The sequence below is a fragment of the Schistocerca serialis genome, chromosome 4, assembly GCF_023864345.2.
Source record: "Schistocerca serialis cubense isolate TAMUIC-IGC-003099 chromosome 4, iqSchSeri2.2, whole genome shotgun sequence".
NCBI lineage: Eukaryota > Metazoa > Arthropoda > Insecta > Orthoptera > Acrididae > Schistocerca > Schistocerca serialis.
The window spans coordinates 1,647,459-1,662,615 of NC_064641.1; the positions used below are offsets into that span (position 1 = coordinate 1,647,459).

The 15,157-nt window shown below is 41.4% G+C and overlaps 1 protein-coding gene across 1 annotated transcript in view; it reads left to right on the forward strand.

Moving 5' to 3' along the window:
- The window catches only part of LOC126473635 (dipeptidase 1-like), a 1,495,347-nt gene that overhangs the window by 861,069 nt on the left and 619,121 nt on the right, over window positions 1–15,157 (forward strand). The window contains exon 6 of the mRNA XM_050100820.1: window positions 13,985–14,141. Coding sequence (XP_049956777.1) covers window positions 13,985–14,141 — 157 coding nt within the window. The remainder of the gene's footprint in view (window positions 1–13,984; window positions 14,142–15,157) is intronic.

Consider the following 15,157-nt stretch of genomic DNA (forward strand, 5'->3'; position numbering starts at 1 on the left):
ACAATCACGATTGAAGAGTCTTGCAGATAATATAGCAAGTCCATAACCACCACTTGTGCACTCACAAAGTGTTTGGAATTGTCCTTAGAACCAGCAATGCTGTTATCCAGTCCCTTGCTGAATTATTAACACATGTGCAAACACTAACAGTCCCTACTTCTCACATATTGTCCATATACTATGACCAACAGAAACGTGTGCAGTGAAATGTAACTTACAAGTTAATTAATTTGATGAATTGGTGTCAAGTACAATTTTATAACATAAGAACACAATAACAAAGGTACAAAATATATCATTAAAAACATAACAATACAGATAACATTTGTAGTACAGGCTTCACAAAAGAATAGAAATAGACGTGCATATCAGTGTTACAAGAATTTTGACATAAGTACATACACTCCTGGAAATTGAAATAAGAACACCGTGAATTCATTGTCCCAGGAAGGGGAAACTTTATTGACACATTCCTGGGGTCAGATACATCACATGATCACACTGACAGAACCACAGGCACATAGACACAGGCAACAGAGCATGCACAATGTCGGCACTAGTACAGTGTATATCCACCTTTCACAGCAATGCAGGCTGCTATTCTCCCATAGAGACGATCGTAGAGATGCTGGATGTAGTCCTGTGGAACGGCTTGCCATGCCATTTCCACCTGGCGCCTCAGTTGGACCAGCGTACGTGCTGGACGTGCAGACCGCGTGAGACGACGCTTCATCCAGTCCCAAACATGCTCAATGGGGTACAGGTCCGGAGATCTTGCTGGCCAGGGTAGTTGACTTACACCTTCTAGAGCACGTTGGATGGCACGGGATACATGCGGACGTGCATTGTCCTGTTGGAACAGCAAGTTCCCTTGCCAGTCTAGGAATGGTAGAACGATGGGTTCGATGACGGTTTGGATGTACCGTGCACTATTCAGTGTCCCCTCGACGATCACCAGTGGTGTACGGCCAGTGTAGGAGATCGCTCCCCACACCATGATGCCGGGTGTTGGCCCTGTGTGCCTCGGTCGTATGCAGTCCTGATTGTGGCGCTCACCTGCACGGCGCCAAACACGCATACGACCATCATTGGCACCAAGGCAGAAGCGACTCTCATTGCTGAAGACGACACGTCTCCATTCGTCCATCCATTCACGCCTGTCGCGACACCACTGGAGGCGGGCTGCACGATGTTGGGGCGTGAGCGGAAGACGGCCTAACGGTGTGCGGGACTGTAGCCCAGCTTCATGGAGACGGTTGCGAATGGTCCTCGCCGATACCCCAGGAGCAACAGTGTCCCTAATTTGCTGGGAAGTGGTGGTGCGGTCCCCTACGGCACTGCGTAGGATCCTACGGTCTTGGCGTGCATCCGTGCGTCGCTGCGGTCCGGTCCCAGGTCGACGGGCACGTGCACCTTCCGCCGACCACTGGCGACAACATCGATGTACTGTGGAGACCTCACGCCCCACGTGTTGAGCATTTCGGCGGTACGTCCACCCGGCCTCCCGCATGCCCACTATATGCCCTCGCTCAAAGTCCGTCAACTGCACATACGGTTCATGTCCACGCTGTCGTGGCATGCTACCAGTGTTAAAGACTGCGATGGAGCTCCGTATGCCACTGCAAACTGGCTGACACTGACGGCGGCGGTGCACAAATGCTGCGCAGCTAGCGCCATTCGACGGCCAACACCGCGGTTCCTGGTGTGTCCGCTGTGCCGTGCATGTGATCATTGCTTGTACAGCCCTCTCGCAGTGTCCGGAGCAAGTATGGTGGGTCTGACACACCGGTGTCAATGTGTTCTTTTTTCCATTTCCAGGACTGTACATAAAGATCTGAATAACTTTTGAAACATCAACTTCACATATGAGCATTAAAACAAAACAGAATAAATAATGTCTAAGCATCTTTACAAGATAAATAACATAGTATTTGAAAAATTCTACAACATAAATCTTATTAGCAAAACACTTAAAGACAGGAAAAAGACAAATACACAATGGTACATACACACATAGCAAAATAATACAAAAGGAAAGGACAGGGTTTGTTTTACTGCAGTATTTTGCATGGAGATCTCCCTTTGTTCATCATTATTCCCAAAAGTACTATTTAAGCCTGCTTTCTGTATTCTGTTCACATCCTCTTTCAAAATAGTTTTTCTCCACTGTACACTACCTTTTTTTTTTTTTTTTTGCCAAACCATTTTCTTATATCTTCTCAATGCATTTCTTCCAATTCATCATAGTTAGTTTCTTATATAGTCTACCCCCTCTTAAGCTAACTTAAATCTACTGAGCTCAGATGCTAAACTAAGGGACGAGGGAATGCAGCAGCACAAAACAAGTAATACAAATAGCAATGAAAAAAATGGAAATTGTCAAAGCAAGCAGCAATATTACAACTAATATAAGGCAATGAGCAGCAAACAAGAAAAATAAATCAGTAGTAAAACTGGCTTAACAGAGTAATGTATAGTGAAATTTAGTAGCACTATGCCAGGCAGACAATAGCAGAAAATGAAATAACTTATACCTAAACATGACAAAGCTCAAGCAGAAAAAATAGTACACTTAAAATGGCCATGTCTAATACCTATGTCACATCTTAACACTAGAGTGATGCATCACGAGAACTTACACTAGCAGATAAGTTACCAAATCGTAAAGAAATTATTTATGCAATTCGTGTGAAGGGAAATATCTATTTATGTGCCCTCGTTTTCTTGGAAGTAGATCATTAATTTCATATTGACTGGATCTGTAGGCATAAAATAACTATATTAGTACATATATTAAATTTTATTTTAACCAATGCTGCAGTGCAGCTAGAAACTAGATATTAAACAAAATAGGCAAAGCAAGGCGTCAAACGTCATTCACTAGCCATATGGCATTTCATAATGCAGTAAACAATCTTTCAACTAACAAGACAATAGACATAAAATGTTTCTCATCATTTCATTTCAGTAAATATCATAAATTAAGAGCTCCACAGTGTAATCATATGTTTTCAAGTTCGAGCGTGTCGTATTTGCGATGCTTTCTACAAAGGAATGTCAATAGTGAGGATAATGGCCTCTTTTTTTTTGCACCTAATGGCTTTCTTTTGTCAGACGTCTACCTCTCAGCTGGGTGCCCAAAACGCATTATGCCAAGGTCACTTACCTTTCTTGCTGAAATATTTACGACGGCAGTTTCCGCCACAGTGACAGTCTCATACAAAAATATTTCACAGGTCAAGAATTTGCGTTACAAATCTGTAGAAACAAAATCCTATTGATATAACAGTGTCCAAAAAATTTTCGTCGACATTGTAATACATTCATGCATTTACATACATTTCATAACTCTTAAAGTACGATTCTTGGTTTCCAACAAGCTTTTTCACAAACCAGAGTCCCTAACCACTACTCATTATTCTTTACATCGACACTTCTTCAATATTTCATCATTACAGATATGTAGCATAATCAAATAACTCATATAACACCAGCTTACTGATCATAAACATACCAAAACAGCATAATACACATCGTCATCATAACAACATGAAACCTCAGCCAAATCTCAAATTCGTCGTAGCTTCCTTCAGTATTTTCAGAACCTAAAAAAAATTCTCTGCTCATGTCAAAATTGTCATCTACTTCCAAAGTACTTTAAAAATCATTATCCCATACCAAATATATCATTCAAAGCTCTCATAATATTACAATGGGTCCGAAAAAATATGAACAGTTCACAAAGTACAGACAAAATACAATTTCGTAAGTGTGAAGTTACCGAACTGTGTAATTGCGTAAACATGTGTCACTGATGTAGTAAAAAAAAATGTTTATCTCTCAGTTAAATGATCATATAGCTGTGTAATTTGAGTGTTAGAAAAATATGGTACCGATGTGTAAAGTTGTATAAGCAAATGCCATATTAGCTAGGGCTACTTGTGCTTGCCAAACACATGGTACACAAAGTAGGCGTGTACCCCCCTGAGGATAAATGTAATTATATCCTCATGTGTTACAGATTACAGCAATGGAATGAAATGTATCACGGAAAACTTTCTTTGTAATTCAAAAATTTACAAAAATAAATGGTTTAAGTACAAAATTGATCTCTCAAATGCATGTCCTGTAGCGCTAAATGTGCGTCTTGCTGTAAGATAATTCTGTGGAAGTGTCGTAGTTATCGTCCCCTGTAAGCAAAGTTCTGCTGAAGTCAATGTACTTAACTCATCATAAACGAAAGTGAAATGCTTTGCGAATAGATATCGTAGTTATTATGTTTATTGGCGTGATGAAGAAATTACTGTACAGTAACGTATTGTTGTGCCACGAAAAAGGCTGTCTCATTGTTGCTGTACCACAAAAGTTATTACTAAAACATGTTTTACTTTCCAGAAGAATTCAGAAAAACTGTGCAGATATAAAACAGATACACCGCAAAAGCAACGAGGTAAATTGTGTCACACATTAGTAGCGCCGTGATAAAATCGTGTAGCTGTCACATAAACTAACCACTGTGTCATCTGGTATCTCACATAAAGTACTTTAAATCCAGAATGTATTTTCAAGTAAACCAAAATGTTGCATAAAATCTCATTAGCAGTACCGGTATATGTTCTAAGTATGTGAGTCTTATAGTCGTTACGTAATCGTGCAACTAACAAGCAAGAATGTACACACACAATAACATTGTGTCGTCTGTTTGCTATAACAATACATTCGTGATTTCTGTTTAAATAAGTTGACTGGATATTTAACTTCAAACATTGTTGCATGTTAACAGATTCTAACTCTGACAAAGCATACTAGTAATGTAAAGTGAAAAGTTATATGGCAAAGACAAAGTTAAAAAGCAGATTATCTTTCAATAAACGGTTTTACATGTGAAATGTGGTGTAAACCTTTACTCTTCCTAGTACGCAGAGTTTCAACTGAAAAGCTATTGTCATGTTTTATACGTCGGTAAGGAATGCTAATTCCTTTCTCAAGGTTAGCGTCTGTGTTATTTTTCTCTGAGCCAGCCGGCGCAGGTGGCTGCCTGCGGTGCGGGTCATTGTCTGTTTCTTTGTTGGCGCGCGTCGTTATTGGGATTAGGAGACCTAACTTCTACAAATTCAGTTCCTCGAGAGGGCCCTGCTCTGTTTGAATCCCGCCAGTTCTGATGCAGTTCAGTTCTGTCGTTACGAATATATCGTCTGTCGTCATGTCGGTAGATTCCGTAGTTTCTTCCTTGTCCGTCACGTGGTGGAGAGTTTCTCCCTGAGTCGTAACTGCGCGCTGGACCGTTGCGTCTAAAGTTATTCTGTCTCCCTCGATAATAATTATTTTGGCTCCCATATTGTCTGTTTCTCTGATTGTCTCTGTGATAGTCATTACCGCGGAGAGGTGATCTTTCCCTGTAATTATTACTACTCTGCCAACGGTTGTCGTACGGGTGGTGTCTATTTTGGTCACGATTTGCGTTGTAAGAATAGACCTGTCGTGTCCAGTTATTGTTTCTGTCGTCACGGAATTGTGACGGATGTGACCTGTAGTGATTGTTTTCCTGTTTTCGCATCCCGCGACTGTCTGTGTCAATTTCTAATTCTTGTAAGAGTCCCTGAAAAGCTTCAATGTCGTCTTTGCAACGTCCTGCCAAAATAATATGTCCTAAATGTTCAGGTAATTTGATTAAGCAAATGCGGATGAGTTCTGAAGGGCTGTATGGGTTTGAAAGATATTGATTCTTATGCAACATGTCTTCAAAATATTTGACAAGACTGGAAAATTCAGATTGTTCAAAGTGTTTCATCATCATGATGCTATGTTTTACTCGGTCTTGTGTAGCGTGACACCAATATGCTGAGAGAAAGGCATGGTAAAACTCTCCTTCATTGTGGCCATCGTGAATGACCGATCGCATTCTTACAGCTGGTTCATTCTCTAAGTAGCCACACATAAATTCTAATCTGTGCTCTAATGACCAGTTGGGAGGAAAACAATGAGAGAATTGATGGAGCCACGCTTGTGGATGAATGTCGTTTCCAGAATTCTTAAATGTTTTGAATTTACGTGTAGTAATGAACAGCTTATAGTCAAAGTCATCATGTCGGCGAGTCGCATATCGGTCATTGTTACGTCGTTTCGGCAGTTCCATTTCAAAATTCGGTGCACCTTGCCAATTTCTTTCATAATTTCCGAAATGCGCTGTGTTATTATTTTGTGGCTGTTCCGTATTTGTATGTCCCTCTTCCCGTATTGGGGCGCAAGTGTCCTCTGAAATACGTAATTCTTGTATTACCTGTGTCAGCTGATCTTGTACTTCCCGGATTTCTCTTTGGTGTTGCGTATTAATTTGATTCTGATTTTGTTTGAATTTCCTAATTTGTTTGCACTCTTCTGTGTCAGTGAAGGCTACAGGTCTTGTGTCATTGAGATCATCATCTACCTTTGTAGATAAGTTAGTGACCTGATCCGAAAGTTCAACTACTTTCTCTGATAATGTACTAATTTCCTCCATGTGTCATTCTACTATGTCCTTTAAGTTTTCCTGAGTTTTTGCAAGTTGCATAACCGAATCGGTAGATGCAACTGAGTCAATTTTAGCTTGCAAGGTCTCATGATTTTCATGAACAATAATTTGCAATTCTTTTATGGCTGCTTCGTGATTCTGTAATGCATTTTCATGCCGCGAAAAAATAGGTTGAAAATGCTCACAAATTTGTGTGTTTACGTCGTTACAGACTTTTTGACATTTCGATTCGATTTTATGTAACTCAGTAGTCAAATCTTCACGTGTTTGTTCAAGCATGGTGTGAAGATTTTGTTCCATTGCGTCTAATTTTTTAAGATTTTGTTCCACTGTGTCTAACTTTTTAAGATTTTGTTCCATTGTGTCTAATTTTTGTAGCCTTTGTCCCATTTGTTGCATTAACTGTAATAACAATGCACTGGTGTCTGAAACATGTTCCTCAGTGCTTTTCGGCAGTGAAGTTGCACCGGCAACATTCACATTTTGACAAGCAGAAAATGTTTCTTGACTCATTTGAGAAAACGGTGAGAACCCAAAACCTGAGTCTACAGTATTTGCAATATTGTTTTCTGTCATTCCCGATTCCTGAGGCGAGCTGTTGCCGACCGATCGATCGATAATGCTTCCCTGTTCACTACCTGTTTCACTGTCTACACCATTATTTGACGCCCGCTCCATTTCCCTATGCACAGTTACCAAATTACTACTTTGAATGTCTGTTAATTCATTACACAGCGGTGATGGTAAGCTACACTCGTCGTCACTATTACTTCTCAGTTTACTTTGGAGCCTAGTGTTACGTTTTCCACACGCCATTATTGTCACAATATTTCACACGATAACACAGAAAAGCACAATTTGAAGAGCAAAATAAAATAACATAGCAATGGAAATAGTGTCTACTTAATTGCAAGCGCAGCTGCGAAACACTTGGTGCAAACCTACATGCATGCCACAACTGTTTTACTGTACAACAATGAAAAACTACAACTACAATGGAAACTCTCTCTATAATTACGCGCTAGCAATAAACAAAAGCTACACTAATTACACAAACTACAAGAAAAAAATCAGAAGATTCCAGTGAGGTATCCTCAGCTAAGGGTCGACATATGAAACGTCCCCTTTGAAGATTTATACATAAGACTGTGCTTAAACTGACATACAATATTTTTAGCGCAACGCAATCTGACTTTCAAAAATCCCTACAAAAGATTGGCCCTGACTAACATTAACCTATACGTTTCACAAATCACTTACCTCACAAAAATCTTGGTTACTCGAACTACTGCAATACAGCGAGCACCACTACTGCCAGCTAAATAAAAGATTCAAACTACGGAAGGCACTAACTACTGATGGGGATAGTTAGCAAATGAAAGATATTAATAGAGAACAAACAATGTATTTACCTTAATAGTCATAATATATATAGCAGTTCATGCCAAATTACAAAACTCCGCCATCTCTCTCCCCACATCCACCACTGCTGGCGGCTCACCTCCAACTGCGCAACGCTACGCGCTGTTCGCATCCAGCTGCCGCTGCCCAACACTACAATGGCAGACAACAATGCAAACTAGCCACAGACTGCACACATCACAGCCAGTGATTTTCATACAGAGCACTACGTGGCGTTACCAATAAGAAAACCTAAACAGCCTACTTACAATGTCAGTCTTTATGCGTCAGTTAAGTATGTCTTGGAGATTGGTAAGTGGTTTCCGAATCTGTCATTGATACGTGAGCACTGGCATCCTGCTGCAGCTTTCGGTGTTCTCCATGTAAACCTACTTCTATTTAAATATTAGACGAGTTGGCTTCTACAGTAAGTTGAGTTCCGTATACCTGTATGTTGTATGATTTATGTTTTCTAGCCCAAGTCTTCGGTTATCTAATCTTTGTATTTTCTAATTTTCGGTGTATTACAGACCGGTTTCGGTATGACATTTTAAGCTTCTTTGTGTATCTTGCTAGTTACTTCAAATTTTCTATTGTCTTCTCACTAATACGCTCTAATCGTCTCTTGAAATGGCCCTGTAAACCTGTACACCGATTGTTAGTTTTAGTTGACCGGTGACTGGTTTGACTTTTGAGGATAATGCTTCCACTATTGCATTACTCATAGTAATTCAATTTGAGCTAAGTATTGTGGTCTTGGATGATGAAATAATTTCTTGCTTGCGTAAGGATACTTTTTCATGGTCAGTGTTGCTAGACAAACCAAACAGACTTTCCAGTAAGTATTAATTATACGTCTCTAATTTCCCTCTTTGGTTTCGTAATCTTAATGAGAATTTAATGCGACGCAGGAACAAAAGATGTACATTGTTCACAAAGCTTTTAATTCTTACGTTGTTTGCTTGGTGTATTTGTGCTTCACGAATAAAATTACGAGGCGTGTGTACATACGACCAGAAGTGCGAGGAATAAATGAACATTTAAGTGGTAGAGCGCAGCGGCGTTTCCCTCTGTAGAACGTTGATTGGATGTGCTGTGATGTATGTCATAGAGACGAACGAGAGCAATATTGTTACTGAAATGTCGATAGAACAGATGGATGTTGAAAACTTCAAAGTCCATTTTAACTGTCATCTGAGGACATACCTGATAAGACTTCAGTATCAATGTCTATAAAATACTTCCCTCGTATACATGATTGGTATCCATGAATGAACACTAACGCAATTTCACTTCTTTTTATGAGAGATTATGGGACAGGAAAGACTACCATAGCGTAGCGGTGAATATAGGGGATTTCGAAACACGTTTGGGCAATCCAAAATAACTTCCAGTGATTCGAAGTTGACTAACAGGATATGAATGCATATGGCGCCCTCCCTTATAGGGAGTGTGTGTGCAATGGAGATACTCATTCCAAGTTACATAAACTGATGCCAAATCTCGTAGTTGTCTACAGCACAGACGTGCGTTATCCTTGCTATATTTGCAATAGGCACCCAAATAAATAACTGTATAATCTGCTGACGGTGTCTTATATAAACTATTCCACTAAGGACAGATTGTAATCAGTTAATATGCTCGCATCAGCTATGATTTTAAGCAAATAGTAAGTAAGCACAACCGAGGTGACAAAGGAAACATGAAGAATTATGAGTAGTTTCGGGATGAGGAGTAATTAAACAGAAATGGGAAAAATGGTTGATCGTTATTCTGGAAAACAACACAATTGCTTAGCAATGAAATTACAGAAATAAGCCACAGGGGCAAGTGAAATACAATGACAAGAAATCATCAAAATCAAAACGAAGTCCATATGGTTTCTAATCCCCGTAGCAATACTAATAAGTGAGATAGTAGTGTGAGCGATGACATATATTCATGGATGCGTTTGTGGAAGACCGATATTGATCCCTTGAACATGGACCAATAGATTCAACCTTGATTACAAATAAAGTACATCTACAAACCAGAACAATAAGTCGAATATTGTGCCTTAGCGTGAGAGGAGACAAAGTTCTCACCACAAATTCTTGTAGGTGGCAGCTCAGAAATTACAACTGAACTGAAACACCAGTCAAAGTCGTCGAACTTGGGAGCCAATAGAACCACGAAAGTGCAGATGGCGTCCACGCGATGCTTCTAGCTCCGGAGACTCGGGAACAAGTTTCTTTGGCCATCACAGTGCACACGGGCACGCTAGCTCATATATCAAGCGCCCTGGCATAGGACTGGCCTATTAGCTGCCTCCTCGACAGTGTAGCGCATAGACGTGCTCGCACTATGGGGCCAAAGATGGTGAGATTACGAACAGACGGTGTCCGTGCATGGAGAACCTTTTCTCCTCGTCAGCGACTTACAACTCGCTTAAAGGTAAATGACACGCAAGACGTTTTCTAATGAACGGATTTCCTTGCGCTTGAGCAAGAGCCCTGAAAAGTACAGTACGGGGTGTAATAAAAAGGTGTGGTCAAGCTTTTAGGAAGCGTTCCTCGCATATGGGAGAACAAAACGTGCAGTATGAACATGGGCCCGAAGCACTTTGTTTCCATGTTAGAGCTCGTTTTCCACATCTCTTCAGAATCACATCAAGCGTGGGAAACACACGGAAACAGAACGTACCAGCATTACAAGAAACGTTTTCTTACATGTAATAATGCACCCTGTTACTTACTTTCGGTTACAATGTACAGTAGATTGTAATTCTTAGGTTCAGAGCCAGTGTTTGTTGTTCCACTTGTACGACGGTAATGCTGATATGTGACTCACTTCACTGCTCTGCTAGCTTTAGGCGCGTAGGATCAATTGGTTGTTGTTCACGACGGACTTGGTTTCAGGTGGAATGGGATGGAAGTATACCCAAAAGCGGAGTTCTTGGACCCTCATTTCCTGTACGGGTCAGCAGATGGTAATGGCTGTGGAGCTCCGCATTCGTATCGGGAGAGATTTCCAGGACTACGGTGTCCAGTCGGGAGGACGTTTACAGCAATTTATCGTCGTCGTAGCGAGCCTGGGATTGAATGCGACGGCGCGTTTGGAGTTTCGCCCGCAAAACGAGTTCTTTTCGAAACGGCGCCAAAAGTAAAGAAGTCGCTGCCAGACGGATCAACGAATCGGATACGTCGACGTGGACTCGCCCGCATGTGTATCCTTACGCTGCTGCAGACAGGAAGTTATTTATGTTCGAGCGCTCACTCCAGCCTCCATGTACGAGTAATTAGCCAGCACTTGTAATCATCTCATAGGACGACAGTATTGTCTTAGCTTTGATACAGCCGCTTACTAATAGAACACTTATGCAGATTTATGTATCAGGCTATAGACAGTTTTATTCTGATGTGAAAGTATCATTCTCCATTGACCGGAATGTTAAATGTTACGTGTCAGCGACACTATCGAATACATGTCAGATTTTAGGGCAATAATCGTTTCCGAAATTAGGTATCTGCCATGCTGACGTTAAAAAAAATTACTAGTAATTTGTGTGTGTGTGTGTGTGTGTGTGTGTGTGTGTGTGTGTGTTTTGTAGTATCCGTTCGACCTTTCCCTGAATTAATCTACACTTGCGACAGTACACCAAAGAGTTGATGCGTGTATCCTTGCTAACGGAGGACAATTTGAACATTTCGTTTAGAAAATTGTTTCAGAATGTACTGATATATTCTTTTCCTGCGTATTTGCCACGAGTAATACGATGATGAAGAGAAGCAGAAAATGAGCTCTAAAATAGAAATAAAGTATTTCCGGACACATGTCCATATAACATATTTTCTTCCTCTGCGTGTCAGAAGTGATTCCCGAAAGTTTGGCCATACGTTTTTGTTACGCACTGATAATACTTATTGAATCGTTTTACAACCCAGCTAACCAAACATTGAAGGCTGAACTTCAGATAGCAATGATAGCAACTTTATTTTATGATCTATACGTAACTAATAACAGGGATTATGTTATAGGGCTGGTGAGAAAAGGTGAGTTTACATGGCATCTAGAGAAGGCACCCTCAATACTTACAGACAGTTATTATTTTTTGGTCATTTATATCAGGAATGTATCAGAACAGTGCTGTGAAAACACCTAAGTTCTATCAACGTGGAAAGACGGCACGAGAAAATCATGCAGCATACGCACATTCTACTGAAATGGTGTAGGACATGATAACTGGACACAAAGCGTTTTTCGACGTGCCAGCTGTGTTGGGCGATTTACATTACGAATAACTACAAATATTTCATCAACTGAGGCCTTTAATGAAAAAGAAAGTACATTTTTTACTATGTAGAGAGGTTAAACAGGTTATGTACAATTACTATTCTTACTTTTGCGTTTTAAATAAAGGATGAAAGATGAAAGTTTCAGACTTTCAATGAATGAATTGTATTCGAGATTATAAAATTATCTTTCAAAAACTGGTAAATGACATTCGTTTTGTATAGTTAATGAAGAGGGGCACGTTCTGCTTTGAATAAGAGATCCCTTTAAAGACTATAAGAGCAGTGATAAGCTGTTTATCTTTGTTAAGCTATGCATTTTCACAGTCGCTCACCCACACGTAACAAAGGATTCGAAATATTTAGAAAAACAGGAGATATTATTAATTTCGCTGTACAGAAGTAATGGTCAATATTCAGGGATAAAACTCGACCGCTCACTCAAAGCAACACTCGCTAGCACCCACGGGCTCTAAAACGAGCACTTCATCTTCCATACTGTGAAACACATCTGTTCCGCTGCCAGCTCTTTGCTTTCCATATTTTGGAAGGAGGCAGTATGGATGAAAAAGAAAAGGAAAAGAATTGGCAAGTAAACATGGGATCTAAAATGTATGCCTTAAAAGGTATGAGGTCTTGTTCAGTAGAAAACACGTGTTTCATAGTAGCAAAGTTGAACAAACGCTCATAGTCTTAATGTATGCACTTCACATCCCGCATTTAATATACTTTTTATTGCTTCGAACGACCATTCTTGTAGGTAAAAGACAGTGATCAGAAAACGGACTTCGTTTGTGCGGCATTTGACTATAAAAACAGTGTGCAAAGCAATATTTTTATGTAAAAATTAGCCAAACTGGTAACCTGGCTGAAAAGCTAAGGAAGCAGTAGAACATTTAAAACATCCGAACACTGAAACATGGAGTGAAAGATTTTGCAGTGCTAAGAAAATGGTAAATTTGTCAGAGGTTAAATTATTCAGGTTGTAGCGACGCTGCCGCGCGCTAATTCAAGCTCGCCGGTGTGGGTGTGTGTGTGTGTGTATGTGTGCGTGTGTTAGTGCAGTGCTGTGCGGTCATAATTACTGTACACGACGTCTGTGTAGTTCCTCGCCCAACCTCTAGAGGCGCTGTGTTTTCTAGCTTTTTATATACGCTCTGTTTATTATTATTATTCCTTGTTTTTTGAGTTAGTTGTTAGTTCCTTGCCTCCTGGCTTGTGCGGACGAGTACTGTTTTCTCTCCAACAACTACAGAAGTTTTCCCAGGATTAAGAATCCTTCTGTAGAGGCCGGAAGCAAATTTTGTAACTCCGATCAGTCCATGCATGCCGGGCGTCGTCAGATACGCGCTCGCAATAAAGTTATTGTTGCTGAACTGAAGGTTTTTATTATTCTGAATCACGTTAAGCAAAGGTCGGACAGCCACCAGTTTAGTTGAACCCGACATGGTCGTAAGCAGGTGGAACGTACAAGCCACGCGAGGAACCGTTCAGAAATCGTTTATAGGATAGATGTCCAGAGATAATTATTATTAGCGTTACGAGTGTACGGTGATACCTTGCCTGGCAGCAGGAAGTGCTGCAGGAACGGCAGACGCGGCGCTGATCCGTCCTGTTGGCGGACGCCTGTCTGCACCTGCGGTGCGAGACGCGCCTCGCGGCTTATTGTTGCCAGGAGCAGAATGGCTGCCGGGCGACGGGCCAGGAATGCGCTGCCGCCGACATAGCACGTGCTTGTGTGTTTGTGTTTGTGGGGGTGTACATTCCTGGTGGTGCTGACGCGCGCCCCGCCTCTGCGCAGGCACAACGACCTGCCGTGGAACCTGCGCAAGTTCCTGCACAACCAGCTGCGAGACTTCCGGTTCACGGACGACCTGCGCCAGGTGGAGCCCTGGAACAAGAGCCCCTGGTCGCACACCGACCTGCACCGCCTCAAGCAGGGCATGGTCGGCGCCCAGGTGAGTCTCGCTTCTTCATGTACTCAACACTGTTTGTCCCAGATGTTCTCCATGACTAACAAGGTCAGGCTTCCGTCTAAGGCCTAAGTCTAAGTAGAACGTGGTAATTCCTAATCCTTGACCGTAACTACCATGGAAACTTCACTCGCTAACCATCCAACAAAAACCCCGCAAAAGATGAAAAGTACTAAAGCTACTAACAGGCCCAAATTTGGGATTACATCTCTTCACTGACCTCCACATTTACAAAAGCTTGATCTGGCCCATCCTCTTCAATGCGAATGTTGTATTGGTCTCAATCGGTCCAAAGCTTCGAATATCCTTCACTCATCCTTGCTTTCCGCTCCCGTTTACGTTTTTCCACTTAGATCCACTACCATCTCATTAAATTACCACACCTCTTCACTCACACTGAACACCTCCCCTTGTCCTACACTATCCGCAAACTATATTCCAGTAACTCTCGAGTTTCGCCATTGATCACCAACCATGGTATACTGCCTTGCCCTTGTCAACCCATCGCGCCATCACTACACCTACACACACTCCCTACACAACCTCAGAGAACGATTTACATCCCTACATTTATCCGTCCTATCAATTGGAACTCTTCCCCACCTGTCCAACTTCACATCACGGCTTCCTCCTCCTTCTTACTTCTCAATCAGTCCCCATCCCGTCTTCTCTCTCCTTGTCCCTTCTCTTGATATTATAGACTTCCTCACTCATCAGATTCCCACTCACTTTGTCTTCTTGCTACCCAAGCGTGCATTGGTTGGTTGGTTGATTAGTTGATTAATTGGGGGCAGGGGACTAAACAGCGAGGTCATCGGTCCCCTCGGATTAAGAAAAGATGGAGAAGGAAGTCGGTCATGCCCTTTCGAAGGAACCGTCCCGGCATTTGCCTAAGTGATTTAGAAAAATCGTGGAAAACCTAAATCAGGATCGCCAGACGTGGGTTTGAACCGTCCTCCTACTACCCATCCCAACATCTACCTCCATCTCCATAGTCACTA